This window comes from Phalacrocorax carbo, chromosome 4, assembly GCF_963921805.1.
Source record: "Phalacrocorax carbo chromosome 4, bPhaCar2.1, whole genome shotgun sequence".
NCBI classification, from domain to species: domain Eukaryota; kingdom Metazoa; phylum Chordata; class Aves; order Suliformes; family Phalacrocoracidae; genus Phalacrocorax; species Phalacrocorax carbo.
The window spans coordinates 906791-924965 of NC_087516.1; the positions used below are offsets into that span (position 1 = coordinate 906791).

The window sequence follows — 18175 nt, forward strand, 5'->3', positions numbered from 1 at the left end:
AGAGACCTCCCCTTCCTAAAGACTTGTGAAGACAGACAGACAGACAGACAGAAGAGTGCTAGTGTAGGGAAACCGTATTCATCAGGAACTGAAGATGCTTTTTTGAGTTAACAGCCCTCTCTGTCACTGTCATAGACGGAGGATATTTTTGTATTGTTTTCATAGTGAAGTTTCCCATAAAAACTTTTACTTCACCAAGTGGATGGACCAACACTGAACCGGGTCCCATGGGAGGTTTCACTTATCACCTCACAAGTTTTTCAAGGTATTTCAAGGTAAAACCAGTGCTGCTTTGAGCCAACTGGACTAGAAGTTTCCAGAGTCCCCTTCCCACCAACCGCCACTACTAAGATTTACGTGCTGTTGTGTGGCATCTTTAAAACTCATCTGCATCCCCTTTCGGGTTCCTAAGCAAAAAGATGTCCTGGGCCCTCCAAAGTCTTACACTCCCGCTGAGAAAAGGGGGTGACGTGCAAGTTTTGAGAACAAAGTTGCCTCGTAGATGTAAGAACCTAATTTTGCCCTTGGATATTGCAAATACCTGAGGTTGCATGGATTTAAAAAATACTGGATGGATTAATGGGCTAAAAATCGACCCAGTCCTGTTACGTACAAAAGCATTGTCTGTAGCTCAGGCATTCTCTGACCTGCACGTTACTGGAGCCTGCGGGGGTGTGTTGGGAAGGTATCGGGACCTGTTTGCCCCAATCCCCTACCCTTACCCCGACGCCTGCCGGTCGGAGGCAGGACACTGGGCAAGATGGGCCTTTGGTTGGTCACCATGACCATTCCTATGCTATATTTTTCAATTCTGGGGCACCGTGACTTGAATGCTTTTGATTTCTGGCATCTTCGTCCTGCAGTGGGGAGGGTGAAGCAGGTTCTGCAAGGAAAAAAGCGGCGTGCCGAAGGGGCGCCCACATCAGACCGTTTGTTTGTCCTGTTGTTTGGCTGCAAGGAGAGGGCGCTTTCGCTGCACCCTCCGGGGCTCCCTGCCGAGCTCCGGAGGACGTGGCTAAACGCACAGCCTTGCCGTTTGCGTTCTAGCGCTTCGAATCCAATCATGCAGCCACAACTTAAGCGTCGGTGTAACCTCATCACGCAATTCCCTCTGCCACCAAGCCCTGGCTGTGCGTGTAGCGCATGCGCATGAGATGGGTACCGTAGGATGAACTTGGGTAGACGTCCCTTCCCTGCCCCCCACAGCATGTGTGGGGCAGGTCATGCGCTCCTCTCAAGCACTGGAGAAGAGGGAATCATTGGTACAGCTGGGCAAAACCCCCTTATTTTCAATTTAAGTGGAAAACAATCCGAATCTTCTGGCTTTCCTCCAGAAGGGCTCTAAATACACAAATGGATGTGTTTTATTGTTTTCTTTTGTTTTGTATCATTGATTGCCGAGGACTGAAAAATCTTGGACAGGGGAAGCGGGCAGAATGAAAACCTGACAGTTGCAGAACTCACAGCTCAAAGAAAAATAGCTGTTACGGGTAGTTTTCAGTTTGCCTCTGGGCTGGTTGCAGAGTGACCAGAGCAAGCCCTTTTAGACCAGGAGGGGAACCGTGCTGTGGGGCCCTGCCTCTAAGGGGAGCGTCTGGGGACCGGCCTGGCCACATCAAGGTCTGGCCACTCTGGGATTTTCCTGGGGAAGGACTTCTTGGCCATTTCAGACTTTTAAATAATAATCTTTAAGAAATCGACAGAGAATAGAGGGGGGAAAATGGCCCTGTTGTCCTTTAGCATGGTTGCCTTATCGACAGGACTGGCTTTAGGGGCTGGCTGCAAGGTGAGTTTGCTGGGTGGCTGCGAAGGGGAAAGGCGCTCCCACCAAGGCAGGTTAGAAGCTGTGCTTATGGGTGGGTAAGTGACAACTTCGAGCCGGAGCTCAAGGCGATGTCGAGTCTTTAAAACATCCATAAAGCTTAGGGGAGGAAGGAGAAGAGACTGCAGAGCTTCTCAGGCTGCTACCGCCAGCACTGGTTCGTCTCCCAGCACTGCAGGGACTCCCTCCCAAGTCTCCTATGGGCTCCAGGTTACCCCAACAGATAGCAGCCCAAGGCATCCACAGGGGTGAGAAACATTTTATTACCTGCTCACGGCCCCTGTGATGTTGAGCGAACGCCAAAATCCTCGGTGTGTTTCTGGTTTCTCATGCGAGGCGTTTGCATTCCGCAGCTGGCTGGTTGGCCACGAGGAGAACAAGCAAAAAACAGACGTGCACTACAGGTCTATGGGAGGAGAGGGCAACTTCAACTGGAGATTCGTCTTCCCCTTTGACTACCTCCCTGCTGAGCAAATGTGTTACATCGCAAAAAAGGTGAGTGTCCCTGGACAGACGTTTCTGCCCTCTCATAGTAACTCCGGGGTGAAACGTGCTGCATGACCTAAGACCTGCGCGACTGCAGCGCACGTGGAGCTACGCAAGGCTCAGCCTTACCGTTGTGTTATTTGAAGTGCAAAGTTGGGGACAGGTGGGGAAATGGGTTTAAAAAAAAATCCACATTTTGAATACAACATCTGTGGGGTCAGAATTAGAGGTGGCTTTGTATAGAGAGTCTGGAGAGACCGACACCCCCCCCCCCACCCAGGAAAGACTCCTCTGGCCTGGAGGCAGCTGAAGGCTGGTGCAGAGGTATCAAAGTACTCTCCAGGTTGCATGGGACTGCCGAGATGCCTGCTCAACAGCTGGCTACTCCAGAGATGGAGGTGGCATTTCCATGGGGAAGGTAGGCCCGCGCCTCTGGTCTCCAGCACAGCATCAAGGGCATCGCGCTGTACAATAACTTCGCGGCAGGGCTAAAGAGGGGTGAAAGGAAGGAGCTGCCTCCAAGTGCCCGATGGGGTGAGTCGGAGGGACGCGCAGGGGGACGCGGGTTGAGATGTGCTGTTGATGCAGACGTGGGAAGAAAAGCCTTGGTTTGGGATTCAGGGTGAAGATGCCTTCGGTCTAACGAGAGAGCCGTGTACTCGGTTGGGGAGTTAAAAGCGGATGTGATTTTGGCCCCCTCATCCCTCCGCCTCTGGCTGGCTGCTGCTTGTGGTTTCCTTAGACAAGTGAGTGCACTGTGATGATCGATGCGGACTTGGCGTTGCACAGAGGGAAGGAAACAGGGACGGAGCTGGGGTGCGTACATGGATAAACGATGGTGAAAGTCAGACTGGCTCTCAGGGAACGCTTTAGGGGAGGGAGGTCTTTTCACTTAAACTTCCTGCTCATCACCTGGAGATTAAGACGAGTGTTGCTGGGTCTGTGCGGGCAGCAGGGACAACCACTGCTTTTGAGGTCTGGTCCTGTTTAGTGACACCCCCCTGAAAGCTCAAACCCCGTCAGCCACCCAGCCCCGAGCCTGTGCCCCTGCTCCCTGCCTTGCCGTTGTGAACCCAGCCTCGGCGTTCGTTTGAATCCGAAGACACCTCGTTGCAGTGGGACCGTGGGCATCCACAAAACTCACCCGGGACCCCCATCCCAGCTTATTTTGTGGGGCCAGCAAGGTCCCAGCACAGCCTGGGTTGGAGCTGGCGCTTCGGAGGGGAAGATGCTGAGCGAATTCCCCATCCCTTGAGCCAGACGATCCCCGTGAGGAGGCCTAGCTTCAAAATGAATCGCTGGATAGTTAAACTGATTGACAGAATCATAGCTGTACCCATTTCACGCTTCATGTTAAACAAATCAAAAGTACAGTGTGTACTACATTCAATTATCCCCCTTTGAAAAAGCAAAGACCCCCCTATAAACCGTTTAAGAAAATACATCCCACTGTGCTGATATTGATTCTCCTCCGACCACATGTCTGCCAACACTGTATCAGAAAATAAACAGCTTGTAAAACCTCTCTGTAAAGGAAAAAATAATGAATGAAAAGCCATGCTTTGTATTTGTGGGACACATTCCGCTCTGGCAATTTTTGATCTCGCCATGTGCTGTTTGAACTCCGGGTTCATTACTGCTGCTGTAAAAGCCCATGCACCGAACTTTAAACGCAGGCGATGGAAAGTGGAATTTAAATCAAAACGGTCAGATGGCAAATTCTAAAAGCCACCTGCGCCCAGCCTCGCTGGTGTTGGCCCTTGGAGAGAGCACTGCTGGGAGGGAAGCAGCTTTCCGTTTGCGCTCCTTTGTTTGCTCCCCTCGCCTCCTCGCAGGCTGGAGCCCCCTTCGGCGTTGCAGGACGGACCGCAGGAGCGGGTCACCCCAGCCCAGACTGTCAATATTCTCCCCAAAGAGCAAGGACGCCCTGGGCAGCAGCGTGCCCGCGACGTTCGGTGCTGGTGGGCACGGCCGGGGGGAGGTGGGAGCCGGCGAACCCGGGGAAAACCCAGGTGCCACGTGGCGGAACTGGACCCTGAAGCCTCGGGATGGCCAGCGGTAGCCAGGGCTGTTTAATCGTTGCCGTGGCACTGGAAGTTTTGGGAACTTCATCGCCAAAGCTTCAAAACACCGTGGTTGCTTGGGGTTTTGAGACTTCAGCCTTCCCACGGGGTACCTCAAGGGAAAGCAGGAGCCTGTAAATCCTGTGAGCATCAATTCAACTTATAGATTGGAAGTGTAGGCTCTTTTTCTGGCTTTTCTGAACATTTTAATTATTTCAGAATGTTTTTCTATCCATATCTTCTCTTGCTGCAGTAACGTTAGAAAGATTTTCCTTCTGCTGAGGAAGGATTTGACCCCATTCTGAATTTCAAAAAAATGGTCACAAAAGAGGAAGCCCATCTTTGGGACAGCTTGTCTGAAAACATGTAAACGCATCTTTCTTTAACATCCTCTCCCAGCATCTATTCAGAATTTCCTTCTGTTCTCGCTCCTTTTTGTGCCGTCTTTTCCTTGCAGCCACGGACGAGTCAAGCCTTGTCGTCTGCACGGCCACAGCGCGCTTGCAGCGTGCCGAGTCCTGCAAGAAGATGGTTTCTTAGGGTGCAAATCTTGCAGTGGTGCTGGTGGAAGGGTCAATCCGCATTGCGTGTTGGGGCGCTGTTATTTCACAGGGGAGCTGGGGTAGAAAGGTGGATTCAGCGCCCCTCGTATGTTTGCATGAAATCGAATATTGCCTGAAGCAGGGGAGGAACAGGTCCAGGTCCCGGATGAGTACAAGGCTCTGCTGCCTACCAGCAGAGAGAAGAGCAGACGTCTGCAGGGTTTAAACTTTAGATCCCCAGGTCTAAGCCTGAGGTCTTGGCTCCCACAGACAATGTCATCAGATGGTCACGGCACAACCAGAGCCGATCAAGAGCCGTGCCGAGGTTGGCTGGATGTGGACCAGGTTTCACTGGGCGCCCAGTCAGAGAGGCGCTCGGCTCCCACGTCTCGCAGGCGCTGTGGAGGTGGAAAATACATGAAAGTGATTTTGAAACATTCGGCTTCAAGTGCCAGTTACGGCAGTAGCTGAATATAGCTGCCAAGTCTGAATTCTAGATGTCCTCTGGGGCAGAAAAGGCTTGACACTGAATGCCTGAGCAAATGTCATCTGCATAAATGAACGTTCAGGGTAGAATTCCAAGAGCATCTCAATATACAAGTTAAAAACTATTGGTGCTTGTCTGGACCTGGAAATAAACCACTAGGCTGGAGCTTCCAAGACCTGGCTGGGTTGTTCGTATACCCTCCGAAAAGTGTTGCGTAAAAGAAATTCCAGGAGATGAACGTAACGAGTATGGGAGCGTTGTTGGCAATTTCAAATCTATGTCATGCCGTGTCACTGGCAGAACCCAGACCAAGGACCCAGACCATGTTGTCTTCATACTTGTCCTGCTACTAGGCTTCGGCGTTAGGTGTCAACAAGGAAATGAAATATTGACGCCAGAACACAAAATATTCTGCTTTGCAAAGACAAAGAGAGCCATTGGAAGAGGACCCATCCCACTACCCTAGAAGGAACGGCAAGCAACTGCCTGCTTGGGAAGGTTGGGGCAGTTGGGGTGAGGCTCTTGCATTCATTTCCTTTCTTCCACTTTGGGCTCTCAACTAAAGGGGCCCATCCAAGTTTTAAGCTGATTAATTGCAACCTACCTGGGCACAAAACCACGCTGACTTTGAGTTGGAAGTCTTTGGACATGTGTACAGTTCTGGTCCCCTCTATACACAAAGGATGTGGCCAGGCTGGAAGGGGCCCAGAGAAGGGCCACCAGGATGATCAGAGGACTGGGAAGCTGCCATACGAGGACAGGCTGGGAGAGCTGGGTTTGTTCAGCCTTGAGAAAAGGAGGCTCAGAGGGGATCTCATCACGGTGTACCAGCACTTAAGGGGCAGCTACAAAGAAGATGGAGCCTCCCTTTTTACACGGAGTCCCATGGAGAGGACAAGGGGGATGGACACAAGTTGCTCTTGGGGAGATTCCGGTTGGACACGAGAGGGAAGTTTTTCACAGTGAGGACAGTCACCATTGGAGTAATCTCCCCAGGGAAGGGGTTGGCTCGGCCACGTTGGGCACCTTCAAGAGTCGCCTGGACAGGGTGCTGGGCCGTCTTGTCTAGGCTGGGCTCTTCCCAGAAAGGTTGGACTAGATGATCCCTGAGGTCCCTCCCAGCCTGGGATTCTGGGATTCTGTGAGTCTGTGACATCTGGCACCTGGCGGTGGTAGGTGCGTGCTGCTCGCACGGCTACAAGTAGGTGGTGTTACAGGATGATCCCAGGAATATCCCCGTGGCTGCGAGAGAGCAGTGATGCTTGCACGTATCTCTGAATAGTTGAGACCCTGTTTCTGCAGGGTGCAGCCGAAGCCTCCAAGTTCGCCGGCTCTGGCATTGAATGTAACAACAAACCTGACATTTGGAAGGTTTTTTTCTGTAACTGCTCAGCTGGTGGCATCCCAGAAATCGTGCAAGGGATAGGTCTTCAGGAGCGATATGAGAAAGAGGGAGCTTTGGGGGTCTTAAACCCACCCAGAGAGAAAAGTGCAAAGGCATCTGGGGGAAAAGCAGGGGAGAAGGGGCTGTAACTCACAGCTTGTTTTGTTCTATTGCTGAGTGGAGCCGAGAATAAATTCCTTCCCCCTGGCATGGAGGCTCTCTCAGCTCCATCTGGTTTCATCAATTCTGGTTACTCCGCCTGCAAATTCATTGTAGGGCCCTGACATCTTCCTGGTGCTGACGGTTCCGACCTGCAAGGGGCCAGAGCCTCACGCGGGGAAGCTCAGCCGGTGCATTCCTCTGTGCCCGGCAGACCCGCGCTAGCCGGGAAGGAGGAGCGGGTGCCAGCGGTGGGGCGCGCGGGGACGTCCCCAGGGCAGTGCATCTTGCGTGGGGGAGGCTCGCGCCGCTCAGGACACGATGCTCTGAATCAGCTGAGAGCTCACGGGCAGCCCGGGCTCGGCGTAGTTGTCAGAGAGGGCAGGCGTTCGTTCACCCTGGGGTTATGCGCGTGGCCTCTCCGTTGTTTAATTTTTAATATAAAAACCAGCCAGGCGTGTGAGGTGTCTGCAGCTGGGTCCCTGCGTCGTCCCCTTGTTCCGTTACGTCGTCGCTGGATCTGCGGCGGGTACGAAGAAACCTCTGTGCTCTGGCTGGCTTAGTATGAAATTTTGAGTATCAAGCACTGATTTTTGTTAAAAACAGTATTTTATTAGATTGAAATTTTCATTCCTCTTGGGTGTCGGAAAGCTGAAGAAAAGGCTGTTGCCTTTTAAATTTGGACTTTTCCCTCTCCTGTTTCCTGTCCTTTATCGTGTCCTTCCCTGCTTTTCTTGGTGACATCAGAAAGCAAAGCAAAACACAAAATGTTCCTTTTCCTTCCACATTTAACCAAAATGCAACATTCTGAATGGGCTCCAAGTACATTTTGTTTTTTTCAGAGGAAGGCAGATTTAGACAAGGCGGTCGCATGTTTTGTGCTGTAACGGGACTGCAGCAAGCTGATACGACACGACAGTCTTCTGTGAAAGGACGGGGCAGCGGCCGTGACCTGGGGCGCACCGGCAGCCTCTGAGATGCTCAGGCAGGAGTTACTGTGGTGAATTTTGCTTTCCAGTGGATGTAGGGAGAGGGATTAGCGAAGCACGGCTGTGTCGAGAACTGAAGGACCAACAGTGCCGTTCACAAACGGGCCAGGACTGGGGTCCCAAGGCTGGGGGCTCCCTAAAGGGCAGCAGGATGGCCCCGTGTCCCTGGAAAAGCCTGATAAACTCGGCCAGAAGAAAAGCGTGGGAGGCTGAGAAAATAGCGTTGCAGCGATCGATTCCAGGGACTGGAATGAGAGCGTGTGCCCCAAGGCAAACTCTATGACTATTTCACATTTATGGTGTGGTGGTGCCTGGAGTCTTCCTCCAGGTGTTGGCAAGGCTGTGCCTGAGTGCGCAGCAGGTGCTGCACGCTTGGGAGTTTGCTCAGCTGCCATCCTGATCAGGGGAAGGTGCAGAAATCCAAGGGCCGCGAGAGCTGTGGTGCGATTGTCAGAGCTGGCAACAGCGGGGGGGTCGGGGGGTGAGGCAGTCCGGTCCAAATGTAAAAATGAGCGCCCTCGGCTGTCTGCTTGTTACAGCGAGGTGAAATGTCCCAATGGGGTGAGGTTCAGGGCAGTTTCTCAGCACCTTGAAGGATGGTCCTGCAGGACAGAGTCACAGACTCCCAGAGTGGTGGGGGTTGGAAGGGCCCTCTGGAGCTCACCCCATCCCACCCCTGCTGGAGCAGGCACCCCCAGAGCAGGGGCACAGGGCCGCGTCCAGGCGGGGGGTGAATGTCTCCAGGGAAGGGACCCCACAGCCTCCCTGGGCAGCCTGTGCCCCTGCTCTGGCACCCGCACAGGGAAGGGGTTTGTCCTCATGTTCAGGTGGAGCTTCCCGTGTTCCAGCTTGTGCCCGTGGCCCCTTGGCCTGGCGTTGGGCACCACTGAAAAGAGCCCGGCCCATCCCCCTGACACCCACCCTTCAGGTATTTATAGGCACTGATGAGATCCCCCCTCAGCCTTCTCTTCTCCAGGCTGAACAAGCCCAGGTCTCTCAGCCTTTCCTCACAAGGGAGATGCTCCAGCCCCTGACCATCTCCGTAGCTCTCCCCTGGCCTCTCTCCAGCAGTTCCCTGCCCTTCTTGACCTGGGAAGCCCAGACCTGGATGCAGCCCCCCAGATGTGGCCTCACCGGACAACCTGTCCTGGCTCCTGCAGGAGAAGAGGCTCTTCTTGGCTGACCTCTGAGGGGTCCCCAGTGTGGCTGGGGGTCCCCAGCTGCTGCAGGATGAGGGACCTGATGCTTTCCCACATGCACGTGCTGAAGCAGGACAGGCTTGCTCGGGTGCGAACACGCTGGGACCTCTCTGCCTCCCCGCAAAACCATGGTTGCTTCTTACTTTGTATTCCGTAGCACATAAGCAACCCAGAAGAAATGCAGCCCTGTCAACACTTCCCTAGTGATACGAGCTGATTTTTCTTTCCTGCCTCCCCTGCTGCATTATTCACAACCGTAAAATATTCACCAGCCTCCCCTCTCCCCCCCCCACTGCAAAACAAACCCCCAAACAATAATTCAAGCCCCCTTCCTTCCCATGTCTTGCAAAAGGCTAGGAAATAAATTTCTTGCCTTGGCTTGTTTTTATAGTGAACTTTCGTAGCTAGATTTAATCATGGAGGCAAATTTCACACTGCCTTGAAATGGACCCATAAACTTAGCTCAGCATCAAGTTCCCCCTTCCCCAGCCTGCCCTTACAGCTCTGCTGTGCCGTGTCCCCAGCTTCGCGGGGCTCTGAGGAGCAAAGCTTCGCCACCAGCCAAACCACATTTACAGCGTTTTTCCGCAGGAAAGGCCAAAGCTGTGCAGCTCGTGCTAGCGCTGTACGAGCTCCACATTGCCACCCGGAAAGGGTCAAATCCTGCCTCAGTCATCCTCCGTCCGGCAGGGAGCCCCCAGCAAGCCAGGGCTTTGCTCTCCGGGGTCAAAGTGGTGCTGGGGAGGCAAGGGGGTGCGGCGAGCATCCCCCTGGCCAGGGCATGGCTTTTGTTCGCTTTGAGTAGGGGCAAGCGCGTGGGCATTGCAACGGGGAGGAGGGACGGCGGGAAGCCAGAGCCCCGTACGTTCGCCAGCAGCTGCGTGGTCAGTCCCGGGACACACTTACCCGGTTGTGCTGTGCTGCGTGGGAGACAAGCGTAAGGCACTGCAGCACCTGCAGGCTCGGAGCTGGGTTCGAGGTGCTCTCCTCCCGTCCTGGGAGAGCTCGGCCGGCGTCACAGATGGGGAAGGAGCCCACAAAGAGGAGGGGGATTGCTGCGGCCGCTCAGAGACTGGGGCAGTAATTTGGGTCTTTTTTTCCTGGTTCCAGCTGTTTCCCCACCTGGGCGCTCGCAGGACTGGGTTTTCCAGCCCGCAGCACCTTTGCCAGAGAGCAGAGCTGCCGGGACCGCAGCTCCCCCGCAGAGGGGCTGCTCAGGTGCTAGGTTTTGCTCACGTTCCACTCCAGGTGGATGGGACGGTGCAAAGAGAAGGTCCGACGTGTGCCTGGAGAGGGGCCGCAACCCAGGCAGCAGCGCAGTGATGCTCTTGGAGCATGGACGCGCCTGACAAATGCCGCTGTGGGGAAATCAGCCCCCCGAGCCCGGGACGTTAGGTATCGCTGGAGAGGCACCTGCGGGACACGTGTCATCCTCTCCCGAGCTGGGCATGGACGGGGGTGCCTGAGTTGCCCCAGCGAGGGGCCGTGGGAAGGAGCCCGTGGTGTCTCGCTGAGGTGCGCACCATGGGAGGTGGCTCTTCCTCCACCTCGCCGGCCCCACGTGAGCCTTCCCAGCCCATGGGGAGGTCATCTGGCCGCCGTCTTTAAGCGTGGGTACGTGGTTCCTGGGGGCTTTCTCCTCTGGATGCCTAACAACCCTTCCGCAGTGCAGGACCCAACCAATACATGGAAGGGGAAGAATCACCATAAGCTCTTTCCCCTTTTAGCAGTTTTAATTTAAAATTTCTTTCACTGGGAAAACAAGTCCGTCCATCCCCCCTTGGATAAACATACATTTTAATACATTGCAGTGAGCAGAGGGGGAGAGATGGAAGTTTCCATTGACTTTATTTTATTTTTCTAGATTATAAAATATTTAAAATGCATAAATAAAATGCTCCATTGCAAAAATGCTGGCGTGTTTTTCCAAAGCAAGGCGGAGAATGGAGCTAAATTGAAATACGACCGTCCAGGGTGATCTCTTAAAGTGAAACCAGTTTCAATGGGATTTAAGTGCCCACAGTTTCCCTGCTTGAATATTTATGTTCTTATGGAGTGTGACACATTCTTTTTTCCCCCCCTTTTTTTTTAATATTGCACGATATAATGAATCAGAGTCTTGTAGCCACCGCCGTGGATTTATGGTGCTACGTATGTGTCATGAATAATGCTGAAGTTTCCTGGTTTTAATTAAATCTGTTCCGTTTATGATACTGACATGTTGTGGGGGCGCGGCAGGAGGCATTGCCCACAGGACACACCTCTGAGCCTGGCTGTCAGTAGGCACCGGTCCCGACTCTGCCTCCTCTGTGCAGGCGTTGGCTGGAGCCAGAAATAACAGGACCTCTGCTTTGTGTGCGCCTCTGTCTCTCTCCTTCTGTCCTAACACACTGCTTAGTCCTAACTCTCAGGCATCTTGTGGCATCCCAAAAGCGGTATTAGATCCCTGTTGGGAAATATTGCCGGTTGCAACCACATAAATAACAGGTCTTGTGGCGTGGGCGCGTATCCACCAGATATTACAATGATGTGGCCGCAAGGTCATTGTCCCAGTAACGGGATTCAAACCCTCCTTGTTAGCGAATCTGATTTAAGTGCTCCCCTCCACTGGCTTTTGGGGGAGCGCTGGCCTGACTATGCAGAAGGCAGCCCATCGGCCATGCTGCTGACCTACCCACTGCAGCAACCGGGCGGCTGCAGCCGCGAACGTCCCGCGGGAGAGCGTTCTGTAAATCATCTCCTCTCCAGAAAGCAGAGACGGCTGCCTCATCCTATTGCCGAGCTCCCGTACGGGTGCTGCCCCCCAGGCAGCGGCTAGTCCTTATTACTGTGGTCAGCTTGCAGAACTGGGGAATGACGGCTCCTGCGCTGCGCAGGGGCTTGGTAAAAGATGATAATCGCGGGGGATGCTCATGGTGTAATTTTCACTCTAGGTGCTTTGCAAACAGCCTTCTGGGACCGCTGCTAAACCTTTCCACAGGGTGTCACAGCAGCTCTAGTGGCAGGGAGCAGGCAAAAGTATCTCCCATCTAATAGAAATGAGAAGGGCTTGTGGACAGCGACAGATGTCACGTTGTAAGGACTGAAACCGAGTGCCACAGCGGCGCCGCTCAACTGGTGGTACAGGGAGCCGGGCTCTGGCCATCGTGGCTTGCTGGAGCTCTGAATCCGTCCTTTCTTGAACTTGGCCGTAGTAGTAGGCACGGCAAGCACATCGTGTAGCTTGGCAGCAGCCCGGTGCGATAGCAGCAGCAGATGTACTGGCATACCACGGCCAACTCTAGCGTTCACCTGTCCTGAGAATGAAAACCTGGGAGATGTGCCGAAACGGCGAACACAGTCATTTGAGAACCGAGGAGCCCACCCCACCGTGAGCTGCTGTGACAGCACCAGCCTCTTTCTTTACATATTCATATTTAGTCAGTAAACGTGAGCGCCCCAGGCTGCCTGCAGGCGCGGGGTGTCTGCAGGTCGCACCTTGGCCAGCTGCACACAACTGCTTACACCAGGGCAGGCAGCAGATCAGCAGTGGTGGGCCCGGGCTTGTGCCGGGCTCTGGCTGCTGGCAGAGCTGGGGTGGCAGATGAGCAGGAGGGAAGGGGATGTATTTGAATTGCCTGCCATAAGTGCTAATTTAAGTGTTATTCCTATATTTTTTTCCTTTGGTTAAGATGAAGGCGAAGTTTGGCAGCACTGGCACTCAACACTCGTTGCTCTCGCCACCTTGGAGAGCCACCCTCACCTAAATCTCGTACCCGTGATGCTGCCACTCCAAAAGGTCCTATTTGCAAGCTCATGGTGCCTTTGTGCTAGAATATTGTCACTAAATTAAGGCACGAATTGATACCAGCTCAGCTTGGAGAAGCATCTTGGGTGTTCCCCTGAGCGTCCTTGTCCAAGAACGGGTCAGAGCCAGCGCTGTCCTCCGGCTCCGGCCCCTCCGAACCGCAGGAGGACACAGCGAGGGCAGTTACGCTACGGATTTCTGCTGCTGCGAGGCAGGAGTAGCCAGGCTCTCTGCCCACTTCTGCTAACAAGCGTTTTATTTTCCCTTGGCTTCTTTTCTGGTGTGATTTCAGGAGCACTTCTGGAGCTTGGACAAGACAGAAAATAAGATTCCACCGCAGCTTATCTTCCAGATCTGGGACAATGACAAGTTCTCTTTTGATGACTATTTGGGTAAGTCAGAAGAGCTTTTTGGCTCCGTTCCTGCTGATGCAGACAGAAAGGAAAAAGCTATTGAATCCTTTCAGGATATGAAGAAAGTGCAACAAGACCAGTTTAAGCCACTGAACAGGATTCAGTGTCAGCGTAAGCTCAGGACTGATGATAAGTGGTTTGTATTAGGCAGATTTCCAGTCTCAGCCTGCGGCAGCCTGTTCGTGGGCTGATGTAATGCGGAGAGCACCATCAAGTCCAGCCGGCCACCACCTTCCAGGGAGGCCCCAGTTCTCCGTGGCTCAGCTGAGCCGTGCTGAAATGTGCTCTTCAGGCCCAACTGTGTATTTGAGCTGAGACCACCAGGCAGCACCACGGGCTTGACCTGGGATGTTCAGACATGAGCACGGCTCGATCCAGCACCTGCCTTTTTCAGTGCTGGCCTCGTTAATCATCCTCAGAAATCTAGGTGCTGGGCCGTCTTGTTTAGGCTGGGCTCTTCCCAGAAAGGTTGGACTAGGTGATCCCTGAGGTCCCTCCCAGCCTGGCATTCTGGGATTCTGTGAAAACAAAAACCTCTACTAGGAAAGAGAGCAGAGCCGTGCAGCAGATTATCTGTGTGGAAGCTGGAGGCTCCAGCATTACAAGTTTTTTGGTTGGATCTTGGTCTACCTTTCTTCTTGCCACTAAAGAAATTTCAACCATCAAAAGCTTCACTGAGGAAGTATGTGATCAGGATCCTTCTAAATCCTGTCTTTGATTAATTATGTAGGCTGAGTGCCACAATAACCTCTCCAAGGTGTGCTTTCCAGCTCTGGCTCTGCACGTCATGAGCTCTTAACTGCCAACGTAACTTTTTTTGCAAATTCCAACAAATAAAAGTGGTCTTTGGCTCTTGTAAAGCACTTTTCATCAACGGACCTCAAAAGCACTTCACAGAAAAGCTAAAATACAGGCATGAAACTGTAGGTGAATTGTCCAGAGCTCACAAAACGCCGCTGTCCCTCAGCTGAGCCACAGGAGCAGACCCTGAGTAGGTTCTTGGCCGTTCCTAACCATAAGGTAAATTAGGGTAGCAGTGTAAATTAAATACAGGCACTTTCAATTAATGCTTGGAGAACTGAGCTCGGATCCCCTAAAGGCTAGATAAATGTGCTGATTGCTGGATCACTCTGCGAAGGAAGCTATCAGGTTTGTGGGGTAGCCTTCGTATTTAGTCTGCTGCAGTTACTGACCTGGGTGGGGCAATCAAATAACCTGTCTGGAGATCTGCAAGCCTCCTGCCCAACGCTCTTACGCTGACCGGGCTGTGGGCACGTGCAATTTGAGTTTCACATCAACCTCTTAGTCTTCAAGAAAAATCTCGGCCTGCCTGGTTGACTTCAGTGCAAATCATCCAGCGTTACCGCTGTGTACGTCAGCGGATATTTTTGCAGCCTCTTCTAGAAGGGCTTCGTGGCTCAGGCCTTCCTAAGCGCAATGGTGCTGCCGAGAGCTCGAGCCCTGGGAAGAGCTGGTGGCTAAAGCTAGAGCTGTGCTTGGAAATAGGGCTACACCGGAGCCTGCTCTCTCCCTTGGTGTGTGGGTGTCTGCCCGGGCTCTCTGAGGTCAGCAGGGTGCCGCAGTGAATATCTCTCCAGGGAAACCACCCACGTTTTAAGGACCCGTTACACCGAGGTGCCTTCCCAGTAACGTTCCTCCCTGCAGGCTCCATTCAGATGGATCTCAACAGGATGCCCAAACCTGCCAAGACTGCCGAGAAGTGCTCCTTAGAGCTGGTAGATGAGAGCTTGTCCTCAAGTCGCTTTGTGTCACTCTTTGAGCAGAAAACTGTCAAGGGATGGTGGCCTTGTGCTGCTGAGCAAGATCAGAAGAAGATCCTGGCGGTAAGGCAGGCTCTCCACATGTTTTCTTGGGGGGGGGGGACTCGCTCAGAGCATTGAGGAGGGACGTGGCTGGGCCAAGCATGTGCAGGATGCCATGGTTGGGGCAAGAAATGTGGTCCCGGGCTGCAAATTTTACAACCTGGACCAGCTTTTGTCAGCTGGATGCTTCCCAGGATTTGTCCAGCGCCATGCAAATGGCTCAGAAGGAATAATTTGTTCTGGGGGATTTTTGCTGTGGTGTTTGGAACGTGCCACCTAACTTGACTCTGTACCGTATCTATTCTTAATGACATGGTGTTGTGACAAGTACCAGGGAAAGGTTTCAGCTGCCAGACCGATCTATTTAAATGCAGGTGTCTGGGCTCCTGTTCAAGCCTTTGGCCGCTGTTCAATACAGGTACAGGAGTCCAGGCAGTGAATTAAGTCATTCAACAAAAGACCCCTGAGTCGGCTGCCTAAACTTGGGTGTCAGTGCCGTTTGAGATGTCCGGGAGTATCCCATGAGAACACTGTCGTGGGCAGGTGCGGGATCTGTATGACATCCACCCCGAGTTCCTCATGGTCTTTGTTGGCAGTAGTTGGGTTACCCTCAAAGCAGTTTTTCCTTCCCCAGTCACTATTTTGCATCATACACTCGTTTCTCACCTCTCTTTTCTTTTTCTTTTGTTTATAAGCTTGTTTTTGTTTAACCCACACAGGGCAAATTGGAAATGACTCTGGAAATTGTGGCAGAACAAGAGCATGAAGAGCGGCCAGCTGGCATGGGTCGGGATGAGCCAAATATGAACCCCAAGCTGGAAGACCCCAAGTAAGTGCACCTTGGATGGAAAATAACCACCGGGGCACCGAGTTCTCAAGGAGTAAATTGAAAATCCGGGTTCCCAGTTTGAGGTCTGCCGCCTGCAACGGGTTTGCTCCTGTGTAGGCCCCGTTTCTGACCAGCTGAAGCTCAGGCAGCACAAGCTGAGACTGTGCAGGGTGGCTGGGAGGCTGGTGCGGACCACCACGGAGGGCATTTGACACGGTCCACCCGGAGGGAGGTGGGTTTGCAGGGTGAGCAGCCAGCTTGTTACAGCGGGGTGTGCCCATGGGGTTGGGGATCCAGGAGGGTGAGACTCAGGAGTGACCTCAACTTTGTTTGGCTCCAGGCGCCCAGAGACCTCCTTCCTGTGGTTCACCTCCCCGTACAAGACCCTGAAGTACATCCTGTGGAGGCGGTACAAGTGGGTGGTTATCCTGGCCATCGTGCTCTTCGTTTTGCTGCTCTTCCTGGGGATCTTCATCTACGCCTTCCCGGTACGACGGGCGCGGGAGGGGACGGGGGGGCTGACCAAGGTCTTAGGCGTTCCCCGAGGTCTGTGGCTGACAGGGGCGGTCCCGGTGCACGTGGCTGCAGGGTCCCGTGCTGGTCCCCGAGGAACAACCTCTTGGACGAGGACGGGTCAAAAACCAGAGCTGTTTCTGGTCTCTGCCGCAGGCTCACAGCGAGGCGCTCGCGTCCTTGCGCCCGCGTTTCAGCTCACGTCCGGCGACGCTGGGGTTAATTGATTGTTTTTAACGAGGTTCGAGCGGCTGGTGTCGGAGGCAGCGGGGCTGGTGGGAAAACCCCCGGCGAACACGCGGCCTCGTTGGCGGTGCAGCCACCCCGCAGGGCTGAGCAGCGGCAACAACCGTGTCGGTCTGTAACTGTTTAAAGATGCGGGGGGAGTCTGTAGGTGTTCGGGCAGCCCCCGTCCCTCGTTATCAGGGCTTGGAGCACTTCATACCAATGTAACGTCTGAAACGAGGGGGAGAGTTTTCACCTCATTAATCAAGAAAGTGGCTTTTTCTTGCCTTACTGTCAGTTCCACTGGCAAAACAAAATAAATAAATAATGGAGCCCTGGCCTTCCAATTTGGCTTGGGGTGGGTTTTTGTATCCTCCTCTGTTTCTACACTGGAATAATTCACGCTGGCTCTTGGATGCCATTTCCCCTCCTCCCAGACTGATAAGAAAAATGACCCGCCTCTCTCTTTCCAGCACTTAACAAATTCTGCTTCTTGTATATGATTTTTTTTTTTTTTTTAAAGAAAAGAACTCACTGGGGTAATTTATAACTTCATGTGAGAGAATGCGGCTGCCTTTTGCAGATGGCTTTGTGTGCTTGCAATGTGCAACCGAAAAGCGAGGTGTGGAATTTCTTCTCGCCATCGTAATCACTTTCAGATGATTTGAAGTCGTGCATGCTCGGTCGTTCCCGTCGAGAAAAAAGTGGATGGGATTAGATCATGGCTCTCCCCATCTCTATATCCTCGTATCCATGGGAAGGGCTGGGATACTTGTCCTGCTGGAGAAACGATTCCAGAGGTGCTAAGTAGTACGAAGGAGGAAATAATGGTGCAAGCGCAGATTTGTGCTGCATCGCCTCCTCCCTGCCCTGTACTCAGAGCCACTCCTGGAGACTCCTCTTTATGTCAAGTAGCAGAAACCAAGCCTTTTCGACCAAGAACTCAGCGTTTCCCTGAAGATGCAAGTGGCTTTGCATTCGTGCCAGTGGTATCATACAAAAACAATGCTGAGAGAAGAAAAAATCCTCAAACTATAAATATTGATTTACCCTCATTATTACTTGGGATTTTTCCCTGTTTCCTAGCTAAATGTTGTTGTATTTAATTTCATTTTGGTCGGCTCAATTTTTAGTCGTATTTTGAAAAAGTAAGGCCATGTTTCATGGAATTTTTCTGTTTTTGTGTTCTTGGCCAGCTTCCCCTAGATTTTTGAGGTCCCTGGTTCTGTATCTGCTTGGAGATTTAGTTCCTTTCCCGTTTCATCAGGCACTAAATCTGGCAATCGCGCTGGCGGTGGTTTGCTATGAAGGATGCCCCTGGCATCCCGACCTTTGGCAGGGCTCACCATTACGCCCCTGATTAAATGCAAGGAAAAACAATCTCCCCTCACTTCTGTTCTGATCCGTGTGCCGGGAGCACCACCAGGTCCCCTTTAAAGTAAGGGCCTTGCTGC

The 18175-nt window shown here is 52.8% G+C and overlaps 1 protein-coding gene across 8 annotated transcripts in view; it reads left to right on the forward strand.

Moving 5' to 3' along the window:
- DYSF (dysferlin) overlaps positions 1 to 18175 on the forward strand; it is a 109279-nt gene that overhangs the window by 84198 nt on the left and 6906 nt on the right. For all 8 annotated transcript variants that reach the window (XM_064448789.1, XM_064448787.1, XM_064448788.1 and 5 more), the window contains 5 exons: positions 2176 to 2317; positions 13211 to 13310; positions 14997 to 15175; positions 15874 to 15983; positions 16324 to 16471. In XM_064448789.1, coding sequence (XP_064304859.1) covers positions 2176 to 2317; positions 13211 to 13310; positions 14997 to 15175; positions 15874 to 15983; positions 16324 to 16471 — 679 coding nt within the window. The remainder of the gene's footprint in view (positions 1 to 2175; positions 2318 to 13210; positions 13311 to 14996; positions 15176 to 15873; positions 15984 to 16323; positions 16472 to 18175) is intronic.